This window comes from Falco peregrinus, chromosome 2 (assembly GCF_023634155.1).
Source record: "Falco peregrinus isolate bFalPer1 chromosome 2, bFalPer1.pri, whole genome shotgun sequence".
Lineage (NCBI taxonomy): Eukaryota > Metazoa > Chordata > Aves > Falconiformes > Falconidae > Falco > Falco peregrinus.
Window position 1 is genome coordinate 72,684,055 of NC_073722.1, and position 20,597 is coordinate 72,704,651.

Here is a 20,597-nt window from a genome sequence, read left to right on the forward strand (position 1 = left end):
TTAAGTTTCTCAAAAACTGTGTTTCTTCAAAGATGTTCAACATCTTTTGCCAGAAAGTTACCTTATTCTTCCTTTACATTCCTTTCTGTGTGCTATCGGTTTCCTCCCTTAAGAAGTGGTTTAATAAGATACGGTAATCATAACTCTTTCTAATGTGACTTTATGCAAAGCGTATCAGGTGAGAGAATCCATGAAATAACAGAGTCAGAGCAGATCCCGAAGGCAAGGATGCCCATGCAGGAGGAGGACGCGGGAGAGGGGGTCCTTGTGGTGGCGGTGAAGGGCTTTGGGGGAAGCCCAGCCTGAACTGAACGATCAGAAATCAGTACTTTGCAAATAAAACAAACAAAACCCCAACCGGTTCAGTGGGAACGGGTGGGGACGATCCCGGGGCAGCGGCTGACATCCGCCGGCCACAGCGATGCTCGGCTCAGAGACGGCGCTGTGTGACGGCACTACAGACATAGAGAGCAAGCGGGGAGCGGCACCGCGCTGGGCAAGGACCGACGTACTCCCCAGGTCCCTCAGGCGGCTCAGGCCGGCGCCCGGGAGACCTGCCCGGGCCGCTGCCGTTACCCGGGCCGGGCCCGCACAGCCTTGCTCCGGCGGGGCGCAGCGCCGGGCGCCGCGGGGCTGCACCGCCCCGGCCGCTCCCTGCGCGGCAGCGCCGGCCGCAACGCAGCGCCGCCGTGCTGCGCGCCACACCGCCCCCTGCTGGCCGCGCTGCGCCGCGGGCCCAGGGCACCCGCCCGCCTGCCTGCCTGCCCTCCTGCCTTCCTCCCTGCCTGCCCTCTGCCTGCCCCCTGCCTGCCTCCCTGCCCGCCTCCCTGCCTGCCCCCTGCCTGCCCCCTGCCTGCCCCCTGCCCGCCTCCCTGCCCGCCTCCCTGCCCGCCTCCCTGCCTGCCCCCTGCCTGCCTCCCTGCCTGCCTCCCTGCCTGCCCTCTGCCTGCCCCCTGCCCGCCTCCCTGCCTGCCTCCCTGCCTGCCTCCCTGCCTGCCCCCTGCCTGCCCCCTGCCTGTCCTCCTGCCTGCCTGCCCCCTGCCCACCTCCCTGTCTGTCCTCCTGCCTGCCTGCCCTCTGCTTGCCTCCCTGCCTGCCCGCCTCCCTGCCTGCCTGCCTGCCCGCCTCCCTGCCTTTCTATCCACCTGCCTGCCTGCCTCCCTGCCTGCCTGCTTGCCTGCCCACCTGCCTTTCTATCCACCTGCCTGCCTTTCCCTGTGCCTGCCTGTCCACCTCCCTGCCTGCCTGCCTGCCTGTGGGCTGGCTTGCCTGCCTGCCCACCTCCCTGCCTGCCTCCCTGCCTGCCGACCTGCTTGCAGGGCAACCCAGCAGAGCACACCTCACCTGGCCTGCCAGCAAGCGCGCATTGGCAATAGGTCGCACCTTTTGTATTTCTGCCATGAATTTTCAGGCAAATGAATACAGAGACTAAACGAGTGGGCTTTTTCTTTCTTATTTTTTTTACCAAATATTTGTAGATAGGAAATGTTTGGATATCGTATCATGTCATAGGAATAAGGAACAGTTTGAACAGTGAACTTCAAATGCTGGTGATGAATTGTGCATGAACAAGCTATGGCTTAGGAACTGTTCAGAGAAAATATTCACCAAACAAATGTGAAGAGAGAATAAATAATCAAGAAACCTGTGATCTGTTTACAGATAATTCACGTGAAAGAAAAAGCTGTTTAGATGCATTATTTGGCTGTAACTGGAGGACACAGATTTCAAAAATGGGCAGGAAGCCCAAGTCCCATTGCCGTTTGAGAATATGGTGCCCCTGACTACTGAAAACAAAACCTTTGAGCTTTTTACCTTTAATCCCTAGGCATATGAGTCCCCAGCTCCACCAGCATCCTCTTGCACAAGTTACAACAGGATATTATGCACAGTAGGCTACAAAAGGATGCTGTACACAGTATCCAGCATGAATTCAGGGACAGAATTTGGCTTTACCTTTAGTATAATTACTTGAAGTGATTCTTTAGTTCAAGAACATCCTCTTCAGATATTACGAAGAGCCAAACTCTTTGAAAGAACAGTGAGGACAACAAAGTTGTTCATTGCCATAAATATATTAAACACATGGAGCTATGCACCTGAAAAGGCAACAGGATCATGACATCATATGGCCTCCCAGGTGATTCAGCAAAGTTCCAGAGTGATGACTGTTAGGAGGTGAAACACTGTTTAAAATGTTTCTGTGGGTAGTGACATGTATTTTGTTGACTCACGGTCTTGCTAATATAATGTGGAGACTGAAAATGTAGCACACCAGTGTAGTGCATGAGTATGGATGAACTTTGGAAGATCTGGTTCCATAAATAAGCAAAGTATTGATTTTGGAAGCTGAAACACAATCAGTTGCTTTATCAGTTTTCACTAGGTATGAAAGAAATTTTCCTTGAACACAATTCTACCAGTCATTCCCAGTGTGAAAAAAATGCTCAGAAGGTTTTACTGGGAATGAGGTTGTATTGCTCTTGAAATGTAAGATGTCAGAAGGGTAGTTTCATTTGCTGATACACAGTATTACACCAGGCAACCACAGAGGAAGTAATTGCCTATCTAACCTGTGAGAGAAAACTGCAGTACTTGATAGCTTGTGGTATGTATGTCGAAGTGAGAGGCTTGTCACACACACCTGCTTTTCAGATTGTGTTGTGTTGGGCTCTGCCATAAAATAAGAGCAGTGCCAAAGGCAGATGTGTGTTATACCTTTCATGGCATGTATGCCACACACTACCCAACCTTGCAAACAGTTAGTGGAAAAGCTTGCAAAATATAGCCCTCGCTCAAATACTCCATGCTGCTTTAGGTGTATTTCACCCAAAATTCACAAGCTGAGAACATCTTGATTATCAAACATAATCACCTGATGTGGGGCCTGGCTCTGCACCCCTTATTGAAGCTTGTGTAACAAATGAGTCCTCAGGCCAGATGCCCAGAGGTGACAGTATCCATCCAGGAATGCAACACTCAATGCAAGGATGGGTTACTGAATCTTACTTGTAATTATCAATGCACAGAAGGGATTCCTCCCCTTGTTCAAACCAGCATTTCTGAAGTCCCAGGTAACAGAGGGGATCTTAGTACCTCTGCTTTAAAATCATTTATCAAATTTCACAACTCTTTGCAATGGGGATCAGGGTTCTTCGTTTTAGTACAGTGCCCGCTGTAATGTGATCCTGAGCTGTGCCATTGTAACAAAAGAAAATATAATTTCCCTTGAGCTCTGTAATTAAAGATCTGTATAAATCATTATAAATGTAGAGGATCCTAAGCTTCCATCTAGAGTAAAACCTGGTACCTACACTACTATTCACAATATTAATTATGAAAGCTGATAGGACTTCTCAAATCCAATGTGCCTTCTAATTGATTGTTTTGCAACTGCAGATGCTTAGGCAATAAAATACATTGAAGTCAAATTCACAGCTCTGTACTTTCAAAAACTGCTTGTCAAGAGCTTGAAATTCCTGAGTTGGCAGCAGGGGTGAAAAACCTCACATATTGATTTAGAACCTAGCTCTCATCTAAAAAAACCTTAAGTACAAAAGTTACAGAGAAACCTTTCAAATGTTACCCTAGATTTTATAGTCACTTACTGTGGCTATCTAATTTGGAGTTGCAATTTCTTGAACATCCCTGAAAAACTAGCTAGGGTGACACCTGTTAGGCTGCTAAATCCACTTTCCAATGCAAACTGTTTGACATGGTATTTTTGTCTAAATATGAAAACTGGAGATTAATATTTGCTTCAGATGAGTTTATGCTGGCTATGCAGTGATTTTTAAGGGTGATTTTTAAAGGTGTCAAAAAGGTAAACTTATACTACATGTACTTGTAAGTCACTAACTTTTCAAACACCAACTTTTTCAAGCTGGGAAAACACCTCCCCAGCCAAGTTCTATCAGGGAAAAATACCACTTTTGCAATAAATCCAGGCAATTTGCACTTTATAATTCCAAATCCCTGAATTATCTCAGTCCTTTAACTCCTGTGTCAAATTTGAAATGTGTTGAGCTGGGCTAATAATTCTGCTTATCTTATAAAGAGAAAGGTAAAGAGCCCTTGGGACCGACTGGCTCCTGAATAGGTGAAATCCAGTGCAGTGGCATTAAGGATGGTCCAGGCACATGTGCCGTTTGTCAGTGCATGGACAACCTCTGAGAAAGCTCCATCATGCAGGCACATGGACCATCCTTGGATGCCCTTTGTTACTCATAATGAAGCACAGAAGGATTTGAAAGCACGTTTTCCAGAGACCCCTATTTAGGTATTTGTTGCTGCTGCTTGACCCATCTCTTCCAGGTCAAGGTATGTCTACTTCCAGTAGGAAAGTGATTACTGAACAGCTCAGGCTGCAGTACCCTTGTTCCTCTGTCATCCACCACACCTTGGGTACTGGGATAAAACTTACTTTCTCCCCAAGCGGAGAGTTTGGGATCCCCATGCCATCACTTCTGTCATGGCTGTAGAGCAGCAGTGCTCCCCTGTGCACTTACTCCAGAGCAGAGAGGCTGACAGTTTGGCAGACACCAGGGATCCCCGGGCAGGGCTGCAGGGACATCATCTTGAAATTGGGCTGGACCTATTTAATGAGGTCACTGAGCTACTAACTAGAAACTAAGCCTGGAACTATAGGTATTACTCCTGGGAAGCCCCAAAACATCAAAAATAAATTAACTCCATTTAATGGAGAAGCAAGCGTGCCCTCCCCCCGTCCCTCATGGCAGTAGATGGGCCCGTCGGCTGATGCTGCAATGAATACACCTTCCACATGTGACATTTTTCAGGGCTCTGTTTTCTTGCCTCTTCAAAGTTTCCCCTAGCACAGGGGAAACAGTAACTACACAACAAATGAGAGATGCTCTCAACTTTCTGAGCTAGGGCAAAACTGGCAAACAAACCATCATACATGGGGAACTACTCTGTTGACTACCAACCTGAGACATAAGGCTAGGGAGCACGAGGTCAGGGGTCAGTGTGGGGAGCCCATGCCATCAAAAAAGCTCTTGTTCAGGAGTCACGTTCTCCTTTGGTCGTGGCTGCAAGTAGAGAGTTTCCTTTCCACCACTTACACAGCCTCAGGACTTCACTCACAGGTTATGGTGGAGCCTTAATGTTTTCTGAACTATGCCACAGTGTCTGAAGCAGACAGGACTCGCCCCCTTAGAAGATGTAGCACAGCCAGGAGATGGAGAGCTGGAGTGCTCTAGTTGGACAGGACTGCTTCGAGTTACTGGGTCAATCATCCTGCTGGGCTTGAAACACACCCTTCTGGGGCATCTTCCAGGCATGCTGATGTGTGCCACCCAGAACAAAAACTGCCCCTTTTTCTTGCTCTCCACCCGTACAAAAACCAGGAATGTTACTTTCCTCTCACACTGCAGCTTTGTGTCAGCTGCTGTGGAGGAATAAAAAAAATACAACCCTGCCCCCACAAACCCAGAGATGGGAACAGCTGAGTAATTCCCCAAGAAGGGTTATTAAAGTCAGGGGCTGGTGGGACTGAGCCTCCCTGGGGGCAGGCTGCTCCTGTAGCCCCTGGGAAACCCTCCCTCAGCATCAGCAACACGGCTACTGTTTTCCTGGCAGGGGTGGGAGGCAAAGCCAGCGTGTCTGGGAAGATCCCAGCTGTGCCTCAGAGGAAAATAACGCTCCTTGCCTCGCACGCAGCCCTGCTCTAGGGAGCTTCTGGGCTGGAGAAGATGCTCCCCAGAGTACTGCGGTGTGGGGAGGGCTGCGGGTCCACCGCTGCCTGGCACTGGCAAACATGGCATGTGAGCAGCTGGGTCTGGCCACGGCTGGGCAGAGCCTGCCTGGGCTTTGCAAAAGGAAAGGCGACTTAAAAAGAACCCCAAACCACAACCAAAACAAGCCCTAGAAAGCAACAGTAAAATCCAAGCAAGCCCTGGTTAGGCAGCAGACTCGAGGTGTGGGCACTGCCATCCCACTGAGTGAGATGTGGTGGGCGCACGCTGAAGGCAGAGGCCAGGGGAGAGACTTTTTGGGGTGTAGGGAGGGCAAGGTCTGGCAGGGAGTGACCCCAGCCTTAGGAGAGAGACCCTGGAGGGAAGATGCTCCCCAGGGAAAGGGCGGGAGTTTCTCGACATCCCTCCTGGTGCTGCCTCTCCCCCTGCCCCCCACCCTGCTGCTTGCGGGAGCAGACGGGTGCCCCCGGCCGGCACGGCGCCCCCCACCCTGCATTCTGTGGCTCCCTGAGGACGGCCCTGCCCCCCCCCCCCCCGAGCCCCGCAGGTGGGGGATGCCAGCCCCACAGGGACGATGTGGGGACGAGAGCGAGTCACGGGTGTAGCGGGGTCCGGCCAGCGCAGCCCCGGCTCCCGGGGCTTCTCCCGGCCGGGCGGGCCGGGGCGGGGGGCGGCGAGCGTGTGAGTGTGCGTGCGTGCACTAGCATCTGCGTGCGAGTGTGCCCGCGGGTGTGCGCGCAGGGGGCGCGGGCGGGGGAGGCGAAAGGGGGCCGGTTCTGCGGCGGGTGGCTCCCAGCTCCCCCGCCCCCTTCCCTCTGGGTCTGCTCTTCGCTCCCGCTCGCATTTTATCGCAGGCGGCCGGCGCAGCCCCTCTCCCCAGCCCCAGCCCCGGCCCCGGCCCCCGCCCACCCCCGGGGTGGAGGCAGCCGCGCCGAGCCGCCCGCGGGAAGAAGGCAGCGCTCCGCCGGGCTCCGCGCCGCTCCGCGCCCCTCCGCGGGGCCATGCAGCGCCCCTGCCCCTCCGCTACGAGCGGCGCCCCTCGCCCCGGCGCCCCCCGCGCAGCCTGAGCCCCTGCGGGGGCTCCGCACCGCTCCGCGCCCCTCCGCGCCCGGCCGTGGGACGGGGCCGGCGGAGGCAGAGGCGGCACAGAAAAGCTCCGCGGCGCTGCGCGACTCGCCCCCCCCGCCCCGGCCATGGGGAAGGGGCTGGAGGGGACGGCGGCCCGCTGCGGGCTGGGACTGGGATACCTGCTGCAGACCGTGGTCCTGCCCGCCCTGGCCGTCCTGGGGGCCAGCCGCCCCGGCTCCGCGGCGCAAGGTAAGGCGGGGGATGGATGGAGGGGGCCGGAGCGTTCTCCGGGTGCGGGCTGGATTCAGCCGCGGTATTTTCGTTTTGTCTGTGTGCGGGCAAGCGCTGCGTTCCCCCGCGTGACGGCCCCCGCCGGGGACCGGGGGGTCCGGTCGCCCCCGCTGGCTCGGGTCTGTCGTTGCTGAGCCCAGCCTGTCCGGGACAGGCGTTTCCCTGCGCCCCGTCCTCCGGCGGGGCACCGAGGCCGGCGGGGGCTCCGGGCTGCAGGACCCCGCGGGGCGGGGGGGCGGTGCGCCCCGGTGGGCTGCCCGGTGCGTGGGGAGGACGGTGCGGGGTGGGTGTCCCTCGGCAGCGGCACCGCCGTGCCCGGGGCTCTGCAGGCGGTGGTCACACGTGAGACCCCCGCCACCCCCCGCGTCCTTCTCCGTACCTAAAACATGAGCTACCTGAAGGGAGTTACCGTGTATCTTCTGCTCCCCCCCCCCCCCCCCTTTTTTTTTTTTCTTTTCCTTTTTTTTCCTCTCCCGTGTCGGGCGTTCTGGAGTGCATCTAGCTCTGTTTTCCCTCTAGCCCGTGTATAAATTCCCCTTTCCCGGTGACAATGTCTCGCTTCTCAGTGTGTGTTTAGCGATGTCTTGAGAGCATCACAAAGAGCCCTGGCTCCGTGTGTCACCCACCCAGCAGACAGTCACAGCAGGAGGGTTTTTCTCCTGCGAGCTGATGCCGGATAAACTTTCTTGGTGCCTTTCTTCTCTCTTCCCGGGAGTTAGACCTAAAGGGGAAATGTGTGGCTTTTGCTGAGCACTGGAGAGAGAGGTTGCTGCTGCATGTGGGCAGAGCTGTGCATAGCAGGGATGTGTGGGTTCATTAAAGCACTTGAAAATCCTGGTTATATGGTTAACAAGAGAAAAGGAATTTTAGAAGCTGTTATGGTGGGGTTTTTTCCCCGTATATGCCACTGAGTGATAATAATATGCACCAAAGCTTTGATTTAGCATAATGCAAGTGGAAGAACGCTTGATTTTCCCCCCATCATCTCTATGGAGAAGCACTTGAGATGACTGCACAGATCTGACCCCGTGCTCTCACCCAGCCATTACGAAGTGCACTTCTCTATGGCCTTTCTGACAGGAGAGGGGTGCTGGTTGCTTTGGCTGCCTGTGCCTCTGGCAGGCTTTCGGGAGCCATAGGCTTTGCTGCTGGTGGGCTGGATGCAGTGTACATCATGTCTGTACATGTAGCGGTGCTAATCCATTTCCTGCTGATACTTACTCCATCTTCAGAGTCACGTTCCCTCACCCATACTGGGTATTTATGTTGGTGGAAGATCAGAAACCTAGTCGTGGAAAGGGAGTAGCAGAGAAAGAGAGTACAAAAATTCCTTATGCATCGTGTCATGTTTCTTTTGTGTCTTACATACCATCATTTCCTTTCACTGGTCGGTCTCATGTTTGAGGTAGGACAGGTTTGACGTTATGTATTTAAAGTTTTTAATAGTACCATGTGCATGTAGACCTAGGTGTCAGTGGGTATCTATCAGTCTGTGTAGATGGCGGGAGCTAAGGAGGAAAGATCCTCTCGGAGAGTTGGACCTGGAGCAGAAAGGAGCCTGCCGGCTCTGCTGGCAGGACACGGGTAATTCGCATGACAGATGGCCTGAGCAGGGAAGAGGACCCCCTGTGTTCTGCTGCTTCAGAGCGCACATCTCAGTGCCACAGGGCATACCTCACGCTTTCAGATGGTTCCTCCTTTCCACGCATACCCTCTGATGCTGTGCAACAGAAATGCTGTGAGGGGAGAGGAGCCAGGCCCCCTGCGGGTGGGACCTCTCATGGTACACAGGTGTGCTCACCTTCCCAGAGGGATGGGGAGCTCCTCAGCAGTGCTTCCTCCGTGTGTGCTGTGTGATAAACTTTCACAATAGAGTGGAAAATTCAGGGGATGTGGTTGGGATATAGTAATTCGTCTTGGACTTGTTTTTCTGTGTATGCTTTTGTTTGCATTTCCTGCTTGCTAGGACCAGGCACGGAATTTGGGTACAGACCTGGTTTTGGCATCTTTCCCGGAGCTGAGGGGTTTTCTGATTGGTGTTTGCCATGGGGATCTTCATGTATGTGTATGTGGTGCTTCAGTGAGGCAATGAATCAACAGTTTAACTATGCCCTCTTCAGGAAGTTTTCTCATGCTATAGCACCGGGCAAAGTTTTTCCTTTCTTTTATTTATATGTTTCCAAAAATACATGAACATTTGAAATTATTCTTACCCAACCTCTTTTTCCAAAGTTATCCTCCATTCAGTCCATCTCCTTCGAAATGGAAACACCCCTCTAGTCTTTTCAGTTGCAGTCTTTGAGAGCAATAGGAATAGGACATGTGAAAGTTACATTCCAAACTGGTGTCAGTCTCCTGTTTTCAGGGGGTCTGGAGCCAGCTGACTTGATTTTAATTGTGCAAAAAATGTCAGTCTTCCTCTGTGATACCTTGAGAAGGAAAAAAAAGTGGTGGTGTCTTCGTACAGCAAACACATAGTTACAATTTAGAAAGGGGAGGAGGGGAAGGGAAAGAGGATGTGTGCATTTTTTTCCAATACTTGCTGCAACTACTATTTCTTGTTTTGCTTTTCGTCTCCATTCCCCAATTATCTTTATATTTTGAAGCAGGCTAAAGGAGGCTGTGAGCATTGCTGGGGCTTCTGCTTTTGTGCCTTTCTTTTCCATTGCCTTGTGGAAAATAAATTTATTAACTGAGTAGTTAGTGGACCAATCCCACACTCCTGGGCAGAGAGATTCATATCACTGCATCTCAGTATCCTCCTGTGAGCTTCTCAGCAGGGCTAAATGCACTTTTTGGTTGATTAAAATTTCTTATTTTCTTATCTGAAGCTGTCTAAGTATTTTTGTGCTGTTATCAGGAGAGAACAGGAAATGGCCATAATGATCAAGACAGCCTTTAATTCTCGAAGTGGTGTGAATGGGGCCAAAGTGATTATCAAGCCAGAATCAACTCTGATCTGGCATTCGCTGCATTCATTATACCGCTGTGATAAGCTACCTCAGAATGAGAATTCAAATGTCTCAAACCATGAAAGAAAGAGCAACGGTCCCTGGACCCAAGCACCTATTCGTCACTGGCATTTCAGTGCCATCTCACATAATAGCAACTTTTCCTTTGGCTTTTCAATCAGCAGAGACTGTGTTACAGCCATTGCGCTTGCTTACTCCAGGCCCCCCCCCCGCCCTACCACTTTAGGGCATTAGAAGTGTTTGAAGAACTGATCCGGTGGCCCGCACCTTTTTGGAGTGTAGGTGGGATAAGAGGGAGGGTCAGGCTACCTATCTGTAGTGACAACCATGGTTCAGACAGCTTTATTGGCTAATAACGATGGTGTAAGAGCTGGGTAGAAAAGCTAAACGGACTGCATATTAATGAGTTTTTGTTTCAGTTGTTCCTTTACAATAAGACTACATGGTTTTTTTATGCTTAACCTCTCAAACCTAATTAAATCAAAGTGATAATTTAAGAAGAAAACTGTAAAAGAGCCATATGTGCAGATATTTGCCTTGCCCCAGCATAGTCTGTGTTAGCAACAGCAGCAGTTTGAAAATGCTTGGTGCGGAAAAAGTGAAATATAACATGTGAATGTACTAACCTTTTGGGGATGCACTTCTTAATTAAATACCTAAACATATCTTGATGGAAAAAAAGGGGGAAAAGGACTTAATTATCTTGATGCATCAGTGGACCACTTGTATTTGATCATGTGGGTGTAATAGTACTTGTATTAGTAAAGCGAGGGCCAAGTAGTATTTCACTGTGAATGGATAAGCCCCTTCGGAACATTAATTTGTTTTAAAGCGATGTGCTTTGGCAGATTTCAATGATGTTGACGAGTTTGGGATGAATGTGGTAGCCCATACTGGCCCTGAGTAGCATTTTAGTACTGCAGTAGGAGCAGCCACCGGCTTTCCTTTGCTGAGGTGCAATTTAAGCAGAATTAAAATGAAGTGGACAGATCTGTCTGTGGAGGAGGGATTCCTCCCCGGGAATATGGGAGCCAGAATCTGGGCTCCTCTTCCTCTGGCTCCAGTCTCAAGCAGCTAGTTGCAACAGTTATGAAAAAAAACCCAAACACAAACCCATATATATACATCAAATACAGCCCCCTTCTGATGACTTCTCAGTATTACTGTCAGTGTCATTTATTCTTCTTTACAGTAAGAATGCCTGAGTGTTCCACAATTGTGCATATTTACACTTAATCATTTTACATGGATCATTCATATCACAACTTTTTTTTTTTTCTTTCTTTTTTCCTTTGGTGATGGTATCAGCCCATGATTATTCACTATATTTTGGGACTAGCTTTGTGTGTGTCATCCAAATTCAGAAACAGGAAACAGCATTAACCATATTAAAAAGATTTTCCTAATTTAATTTTCCAAATACAGTACATCTGAAAACGGGAACAAAACACTGTGCCAAGGCCAGGCAAATCAGTTCCATAGCTCCAGCAAGAGAGGAGAAAATGTGGATTGTATTTATTAGACATTTTCAAGTAAATATGTGGATTTTTGTGCAAGTTGAAGAGTGGTGTTTTGGGGCACAGTCTGTCCAGTTCAGTTGAATAGGGTGCAAAGCAACATCAGTTCCCATGGAAGGTGAGAGGAGTCCAGGCTGAATAGAATATTTGAGTATTTCTGTACAGTATATGACTAGAGTTTTGTGTATATGTAAGATACTAAGGAGAACTGTACTTTGAAAAGTGAAGCTGCAATTAATTATTTTATGCTACCATCTAAGTAATCTTATTTGGAATGACCCGTTTTATAGTGTATGGCTATGTTTGTTGCTTTCTGGTGTCTTTCTGGATTTTAAACTGTTGGGCTTTTGAGGAATCAGTTCTGGTTACTTTTTCTGGAAAAAGGCACAGAAGTTGCTTTTGCAGCTTAACAGAAAAAATTTGTTTTAAATGCTTTTGCGAAGGGGAATTCCTAGGTAAATTTGCATTGCTCCAAAGTAGTGAACAGTTTGCTGCTATTTAGTTGAAGAGGATTCAACTCAGTGTGAGTCTCAAATGTTCACATCATTGGTTTGTCATTGAAAACATGTCACCAGAGGCTAGGCTGTCTTTGAAATAAAAGTTAATTTAATCGTGGATGCTCTGGCTAAGTTATACAAAATCTATTGCAATCTGTATGTTACTATAGGCAAAACCGGCATTCGCTTTCCAATTCCCTCTTTCCTCCGTTTTGAGTGGGGAGAGGGTTATGCTACTGTGTGAACTGAACGTCTTGTTAGCCACCCAGTGGAGGTATTCAAGTTTAGCAGGCAGCGATCTTGGCGTTGGTGCCAATAAAGCAGTAATTACATTGCCTGTCATTTTCATTAGCCATCTTTGCTTTCATGTTCGACTTGGAGGTATAAAACAGCACAAGCTTTTAAAGCATAAGTCAAGGTTTAAAAGTGAGGGGCAGTTTTCCAGTTGGCTACAACCTCCGTCAACGCAGCAGCAGAATAATGTTGTGCAGAGGCACAGTTCAGTGCTAGCTGCTTCCAAGGACTGAAGGGATGGTGGTGTTTTAAGTGATTTATTGCGTGTGCTTGGTAGAGTCCAGTCTTAGAAGCAGGCGCTCCTGGATCTTTCCATCATAACATTATCCAAGAGGTGATCTAAAGGAAATGGTATTAAGTCTTCTGGGAGGCAGACTGTATCCAAAGAAAGACTTAATTTGCATCATTTGTAAGCAAGCATTTGAAATGATGCTAAAAGGGAAATTGTTATAAGGAAGCTTACATCACACAAATAGGAACAACAAAATTCCCCTTAATTTTGCATGTACTTTGTTTCCCTGTGTTTAATTTAATGGGGTCATCTGCAGATACTCTGAACTCAAACTCCAGTGGTGTGATAGCAAGATGATTTATTTAGTATTGTTTTTGTGATATGTCTGCTTAAACATTTTGCAGAGCATTGGTAGTGGTTTTTGTATTTAGATTTGTCTTTCTTGGGTAAGGATGTAGCATAAAACTGACTGTAAGTCCAGGCATGCAGGCTAGCTGGAGAAGGTGAAAAAAAGCCCCAAACTCTGGTTGTGTTCCAGTCGCTTTCCTGGAGGCTGGCTCTGCTCGTACAAACAACACAAACAAGTAAGGCACAGTGAGTCTGAGGAGCGGGCAAGAGCTGCCAGAGGTTTTCCCAGCTTTCAGTAATCTCAGAGGTGTTTGTATACAGCTTTCCCCCTAGGTAGTCATCACTAGAACAGCTTCCTGTTTGCTTTTATAACTCCATCCAAATCACGTGTACATTAAGCAGGAAACATGGGATTTCCTCCTAATTCATCAAATGCCAGGATTTGGGGAGTCCCTGTATAGCCTGGCACATTATTATCTAAAAGTTTGGGCTGGGAAAGAAGAGCTCCTTGCAAAAAGTTTAGCTTAAAAATATTCTTTTTATCAACATGGAAAATTTGGGGGCAAGCAAAAAAAAAAAACCACCACAAAAAAAAGAGTCCTTTTTGTTTATTTACTAGGGGGAGGTTGGAAAAAAAACAACCCACTGACCCAAGAAACCTTAATCAAACCCAGAAAAGATTGAGTTATTTCAGTGAAAAGGTCAATAAAGCCCCAAATATTTACCTCACTGCCAAACTCTATTTACACTACACTCTGAAAATCTGTTAGGTGTTCAGTGAAAAATGAAAAAGTTACAAGTTGTAAAGTCTTCTGACAGTAAGTTTTCATTTACATTTTCCCATATATTTCAAGCAGCCCAGTGAAAAACCTCACCGTTAAACTTGACTTACAGCCCTGGTTAAGCACTGGTTAAGGCATGTATTTGCAGCACTTTCTAGGTCTCACTGTTTTGTTAATCACACCGATTTTACTGTGATGCAGCCCTTAAGGCCACCAGGGAAGGGCAGGCAATACTGGATTTAGGTGAGTACCTTTGCTGTTCCCCAAATACAAGCAATGCTGCTCTAGCATGCATGACTCTGCAATAATCCCATCAAGGCAGGGCTGTCCCCTATGTCAGTATGCAATGCTGCAGTGCATCAGTGCCTCCTCAGATTTTCACTTTCCTTCATTATGAGTCCTACACAGGCAGGTCAGGAAAAGGCAGCCAAAAAGTTGTGCATGCTCATCTCAGTCAGTGATACTTCCCATGGGAGACATCTGCAGTTGCATCTTTAGGATAGCTTTGTTATATGGTTACATTGCTAGAGACAATGGGAGGTTCCTATTTGTCACATTGAATTAGCTATTTAGCCTTTAGTCCCTCTTGCTGGATTGGGAAGATGGCTATATTTGTCTCTATTTGATGGAGGGATACAAGGGGAATTACTAAAGGGTGCAGAGAAAATGTGTAAGGAAGCCAGAATTCAAACTGGAGGTCTCTGAGTGCCCACTCTGGTGCTCTAGTGCATCCTCCTTGTCTGACAATCCCAAAGATGGATGCTACAGAGGGAACGCTATGTTGAAGGCTCTCAGGTGCGTTCCTAATGTTGAATTTGCTGGGCCTCACTAGTGGTGTCTTTACATCTTCTGGTATCTAGAAATACCTGTAAAAGACGAAGGGCAAACCCATACACCGTTGCTCAGAAACAGGGATGCTTCCTGGGAGATCTGACTTTATTATGGCAGGCAGTTTGGGAGGATTTGCTTTGCGAAATCCACAGAGATGGATTTGGAAGAAGCAAGAGCAAATCCAGTGGGTGACTGCAGCACTGTTGTAAATGGAATAAAGATCACTGCTTTGGGTTATTTTGTTTCATTTGGGTTTAATCTGCAATTCCGGACTGTCTTATTCAACTGCACTTCATTTATCTGAATGAATGACTTACACTCCAAAGCACCCTGTTGCCTTACAAGTCATAAAAGCTATGAGGTTGCCTAGGCAATTAAATCAGTATCTTTTTTTTTCCTCTTGTTGAGGTAACATTATCAATAGTAATGCTAAGGAGCTCAGATAGGTTTTACCGGCCTGGCAACAGCTGAGCATTTTCTTGTTAGGTAGCTCCTGCCAATCCCTTTTTAGTTATTTTCAAGAAGTAAAGTAGCTTTATTTCTTAGTCTCATATTGAGTGAGAGGTTGAAATGTTAAGCTCTGTGGATTAACGGTGTATCCTTTGAGAAAAAGGAAAGCTTGTGTTTTTCTTGGTCCCCTGAGTGCTGGATACGATTGTTTGAGAAATCTTGAATTTCATCAGCTAGATACAAGGAAGTATGCAAGTAAGTCTTGAATGATCTGTCAAAAGAGGTTGACTATTGCAGCTGTTATGGAAAATTGTTTGAACTGATAGTAGTTCCCCTGAACTACTGAAAGTAGATTCTTTGCTTGAATGTAGTGCATTTCACGTCAAACAGTGAAAAGGGATCGCCACAGGATTATTAGTAATTCAGAGCTTCTGGGAGAGCTATATGCGAACCATACATTTACTAAAATAATGGCTGGAACATGAATTGCTGCACTTTTATGATACGGTGTATTTATTTATTGTTTAAATACATCACTTGTCTTATCCAGTCCCAACATATGTGTTTATACTGGAGAGTTTACATAGTGAGAGGAAATAATAATATGGTCTCACTGAATGAGGTTAATTGCAGTACGGTCATACCAGAATTGAGGAGTAAGAAGTGGGACAGAACAGCAAGTGAGACTAATTCTGTTCTCATGTGCATACACTGACTGTAACACAGGTAATTACCGGGAGTAATTCAGAGCACAAACATGCACACTGCCATAGTCTGAATTAATTTTCTCTTTCATTAATATATCCTCAGTTCTGCCAGTTGCTCGTGGAGTTAGCACAGATGTATTCCTCTCACCTTTCCCTACAATGTCAGCAACTTCCTTGTGTCCGCCTGGTTACCCTGCAGCTCTACACATACAAGAGATGAGTGTCCACGTCAGCAGGGAGTAGCTGGGGCTAACAGGGTAACTGTGGAGGTGTCCAGACTGAAATTGGGGTTGTCTGCAGACAGATGAGACCATAGAGAAACCTCCACTCCTCGAGCCTTCATTTTAAGATTAGGACAAAACTCAGTGGTGCTTTCAACCCCGAGGAGATAAAAGTTTCCCCTAGTAAACTTGGTCAGTTCAGATCTGAAAACCAGAGTTGATTGTGCAAACTAGAAGTGTGTCTGGTTAAGGAATGGGGCTGTCATTAAATGGTGAAGAGTGTGTCCTTGTGCTGGTGTTGTTCACTGAAAATCTCACTGAATTGTCTTATAAAATACTATTTTTCCTTGCACTAAGCTTTTTGGCCTCAAAGCTGCACTAGTTTTTGGCAAGTCATCGCTCCCATTAAAAATTCCTTTCATGCAGACATTGCAAGCATAGCTTTAGGGACTTCCTTTCTGCTTCCTCACCAGTTTCCAAAGGTGAGGGTAATGTTTTTGGTCTCTTGCTCAAATAAAATGCAGCAATCTTCTTATGCTGGCAAGAACGTGAGTACTGGTTTTACTTTTCTTCCTCATGTAAAATAGCTGTGCTGTGGCAAAGAGGAAGTTCCTAATTTCTTAGCTCCTAAGTAACTAGAAACTTTGTAGCAAGAAAGTTCAGTACTGGGACCTGTGAGTTTATTATCAGTTTCCTTTTGTTTTTTTAAATCCCTGGTGCTTATACCGGGGATAGACTTACACTGTACGAGGCCAGGTTATGACCACCAACAAATACAGCTCCATTAATTTCAAAGCCAGCACATGTCAGAAGCTGATTTGGTTGTCTTGAAAATATGTTGACACAGTAGAGTGGGACTCAAGGATGGATGCACCTTGATCTCACTGTTTTTTCTGGCAACATTTTTTAATGTGTGGTTGGGTTTTTTTTTCTTTTTTCAGCTCAACAATTAGAATAACTTTGAGACTTTCAATTTCCCTTTCAATTAGTGATGTGGCTCTTTACTGTAGAGGGATTAACACAGTGCCTCAGTTGAAAACATGTTAGTGGGATGCTTCCAGGTAGGTGTTTTTTCTCTTGGGTTGTGTCACATTATTTCAGATAAGAACATTGACAGCCAAATGTCACCAACTGTAGGCAGATATCCATATAAATACCTGTTACACACAAATGCATGGCAATTTCCTGCCTCAGCAATCAGTCGGTTTTGAAATAAAGACCTCTACTACTAAAAGCAGGGTCTTTGAAGGCTTGAGTTAGAAATGCTACCTGGTAGCCGCTAACAAAAGCAGTTATTATCCTGGTTTAGGGAGTAGAATGAGAAGTGCCTTATGCCTTTCAGAAGCGCTGGAAAAGGCAGAATTGTTCAGCTCCTGCTAGCTTTTGTCCTTTGCTTGTCCTGCACTGTTTCTGTATGGGTCTATTTTTTTTATCTTCCCCCCCCCGCCCCCACCCCAAAATGTTATATATTAATTCTTTGTAGTAAACATAGCTGTTAGATAAAATCTTCCAAATCATAAAAAAATCCTCCTGATTTACTTACCTGCTTTATAAACATTTATATCAATTTGTAGTCTTGAGAGGAAAGTCTTAAATTTGCATTTATAAGAAACATTTGCAAAGAAAACTGAATTAAAATGGCAAAGTGACATTGCATGGACTATTCATCTGTTATGTTTTACTGATGAGCTTGTTTAATGAGTACTTGGTTTCATTGCAAAGATCCTTTCTCTTAGGGAAACATATTGATGGCAGTACCTCAATTAGATTTTGCTTTCTGTCTGATTAGTTTCACTGGATTGCTTGGAATTTACTCACCAGAGCAAGGCAAGGAAAATTTGGTCTTTTGTCTTTAAAGTTTTACATCCACTAGTACCACTGCAGAACACATATTTTGCTCCTGGAGGCCGGGCTGAGGTTAAGTTGGTTTTAAAGATAACAGCAGATTGCAGCGTCCTTGCATTTGTTTTGTATTTGGTGACAGTCACTAAATCAAAGGAAGGAATGTTCAAACAACACACTTGAGGAAAAGTGATTTTTATAGAAAGGGCCCATTCCTGCTAATAGCCAGTAACTGCACATAACCCCACGGACATTAAAAGTCCATTAGCTAAGCCCAGTTTAAACAGCAGCTGATGCTATGTCAGCTAAATGTACATTAGAATTTTTCATGTAACACAGCAATAGCACTTCTGTAATTTTTCTAAAACTATGTACATTAAGGAAAGCAAATGTCATCTGATAGTAGTAAGATGAAGAGTTCACATTAAAGTAGGGAGAATAGTAATCAAACTGAAGTTACCATCTGTTGCATTAACAAGACACAAAATTAGTTACAAGGAAAGCAGAGTGTGTCAGGTTTCTGAATTAAAGCTAGATTAACAAATCTAGTGTACAGGCTTCTATAGCATAGGATAAGCATGGAGCTGCTTATCTGCTTGGTTCTTTATCATTAAATATATTATGACCTTGTTCAAGAAAAGTTTCTACTGAAGTCAGTAAGGTGCTTTGCCATGTGGAGCACTGGGTTGACATGGGGGGAAAAAAAAAGGTTATTTGCTGGCTATTTAGGAAATAATGTCTCATTATAGCAGTGTCAATACAGTGTTTGTATGCCTATGACCTTAAATTCTAGTTAACCGTTGGTGCAACACATAGCACCTACCCATCTCAGTGTTTCAAAAAGAGAGTTTAGTATAGTGAAAAAATGGCATGTGCTTGGTAAAGAGAAGCATGACAGGTGATGAACTTGTTATTAATCTTCAAAAGCAGCCAGCAGACTGTGTCCTAGTACTGTGGTCTTGGAAACCACTGAAGCACAGTTTAGCACCTGGTTTGGCAATCTGTCTAATTCTGAGAAGTCACTTTGAAGTCAGCTTTGAAAGTAGATCCTATGCTCTAAAGCCATCGTGGAGACAGGGGAAGGGTTGCTTAGTAAGTTAAAGCGAGAGCTGGAAACAGGGGTAATTAGTTGCTTACTGACATGCTCCCAAGTATGGTGAAGTATTACTGTAAGCTCCTCTGCCTCCTCTTTGCCATCATCCATCCATTAGTGAAACCTTGTACAAGTACTGACAGGAGTAGAGCTTAAATGCCTGATGTTGGTAGACATACCCACTGCAAAAATCCTGTGAACACATCTGGAGGGCTCACTTAAACTCTTAAGAAATTGTGTTAGTAATGCAAAACTCAAATGTGTTGTGAGGCTGAACTTGAATTTTTTTGTCTTCCCAAGCTGAAGGAGGTTGACATCAGTAGCGTGCCCAGAGCAGATCGTGTGTTTGTGAACCACAGGGTTTAAGAAGAGTAATTCAATTTCATTTTTTCTCCCTTCTGGAACATAACATGTAAACATATTACTGAACTAAAGCCTGGTTTTAATTACAAGCAGTAACTTTTTCATGTTGACAGATTTTCACATGGAAAGCTTTATTGAAAATGAGAGAAGACCTTTTTGCCATCATTAGTTCTTGCTGCTTAGGGCTTTTATCAAGTACAGTAAAATACCATTTGTAATTAATTCCAAGCTTATATGGACATGTTTAATATAATTACCAAACAAAATCCTGTTTGCAGACATATTGCTTGTGAAACCAGTCTGAATAATCTGGTCTCTGGCACACACAAATCAGGCAGTAATAACAGCTGTAAATATTTCACAATATACTTAGAATGCTTTGATTTTAATACCAAATCCACTTTTGGGTTTTAAGGATAAAACATAGGTCAAAAGTGACTTTTCCTGTATGTTGTTTCCTAATCTCTTGCACTACTTTGCCTGAAAGTTATTAATAAAATAATTATTGGATTAGATTATAAAAAAGTAAATACATACGTGTTCATGAGTTGGGAGAATGATGTAATTGAATTATGCTGGAGCTAACAAAACTGACGCCATTCGCATTGGCACAAGACAATTGCTCTAATACAGCCGTGAGTATTTTTCATTGGAAAAGTCATTGCAGTGCCAATACTCTTTGTCTTTCTCAAAGTTTTTCTATTTTTATCTGACTGGATGTCCATATATTGTATACTAAGCCTGAAACACATACATAAATATTAGAAGCAGCAGCTCTTTCAGGCACATAAAGGGATGTGAAAACTGAAGGTGACCAGGAGCCAGTTTTGTAGTGAAGTGCTGGGTGACTGATGGGACTCTGAATATGCTGGACTCCCTCTTTCTGGAAAGGCTTTGAGTCTGTATTTAAACAGAAAGAGGAAAAAGAGACTGGTAGTCTGTCTACCCCAGAATATTTGGGGTTTCATAAGGCTACTAAACAGTCTTTGAAAGTTAGGGCTCTGTGTGTAGTTTGCCCAGTTCAGCAGAAGGCCTTGGAATTCTGAGAAAAGATTTGTAATCATCCCTCAAGTCATTTTCCTCTGCCCCAAACAAAGACCTTAAAAAACAGTTGTGCAAAACAAAACATTTTATAGTTTTTGTTTACTTGGAAATGTTCTTTAACCACTAAAATAAAATACAGTAACCCAAATACTATTTTGAAAGACAAATTTGAAAAATGTTTGCTTTGGGAATTTTTTTTTACCCTTGTTCTGCAGTTGGATTCCCTTACCAAAGTTGACATAAATTTTCAGATGTTTTGGCCATTGCACTCTCTGAAGAAATAAGTAGTCTCCAAAACTGTGCCAATGTCCTTCATGAATGCTGTCTC

The 20,597-nt window shown here is 45.7% G+C and overlaps 1 protein-coding gene and 1 long non-coding RNA gene across 3 annotated transcripts in view; one reads left to right on the forward strand and one right to left on the reverse strand.

Moving 5' to 3' along the window:
• The first annotated feature begins 6,584 nt into the window (after window positions 1–6,584).
• Window positions 6,585–20,597, forward strand: part of UNC5C (unc-5 netrin receptor C) — a 260,978-nt gene continuing 246,965 nt past the window's right edge. The window contains exon 1 of one of the 2 annotated variants that reach the window (XM_055796197.1): window positions 6,585–7,034. In XM_055796197.1, the coding sequence (XP_055652172.1) occupies window positions 6,911–7,034 (124 nt within the window). In that variant the 5' untranslated portion in view covers window positions 6,585–6,910. The remainder of the gene's footprint in view (window positions 7,035–20,597) is intronic. The other variant, XM_055796196.1, reaches the window with a different exon arrangement.
• LOC114010827 (uncharacterized) overlaps window positions 9,293–20,597 on the reverse strand; it is a 31,968-nt gene continuing 20,663 nt past the window's right edge. The window contains exon 4 of the long non-coding RNA XR_003552499.2: window positions 9,293–9,505. This is a non-coding gene — a long non-coding RNA (uncharacterized LOC114010827). The remainder of the gene's footprint in view (window positions 9,506–20,597) is intronic.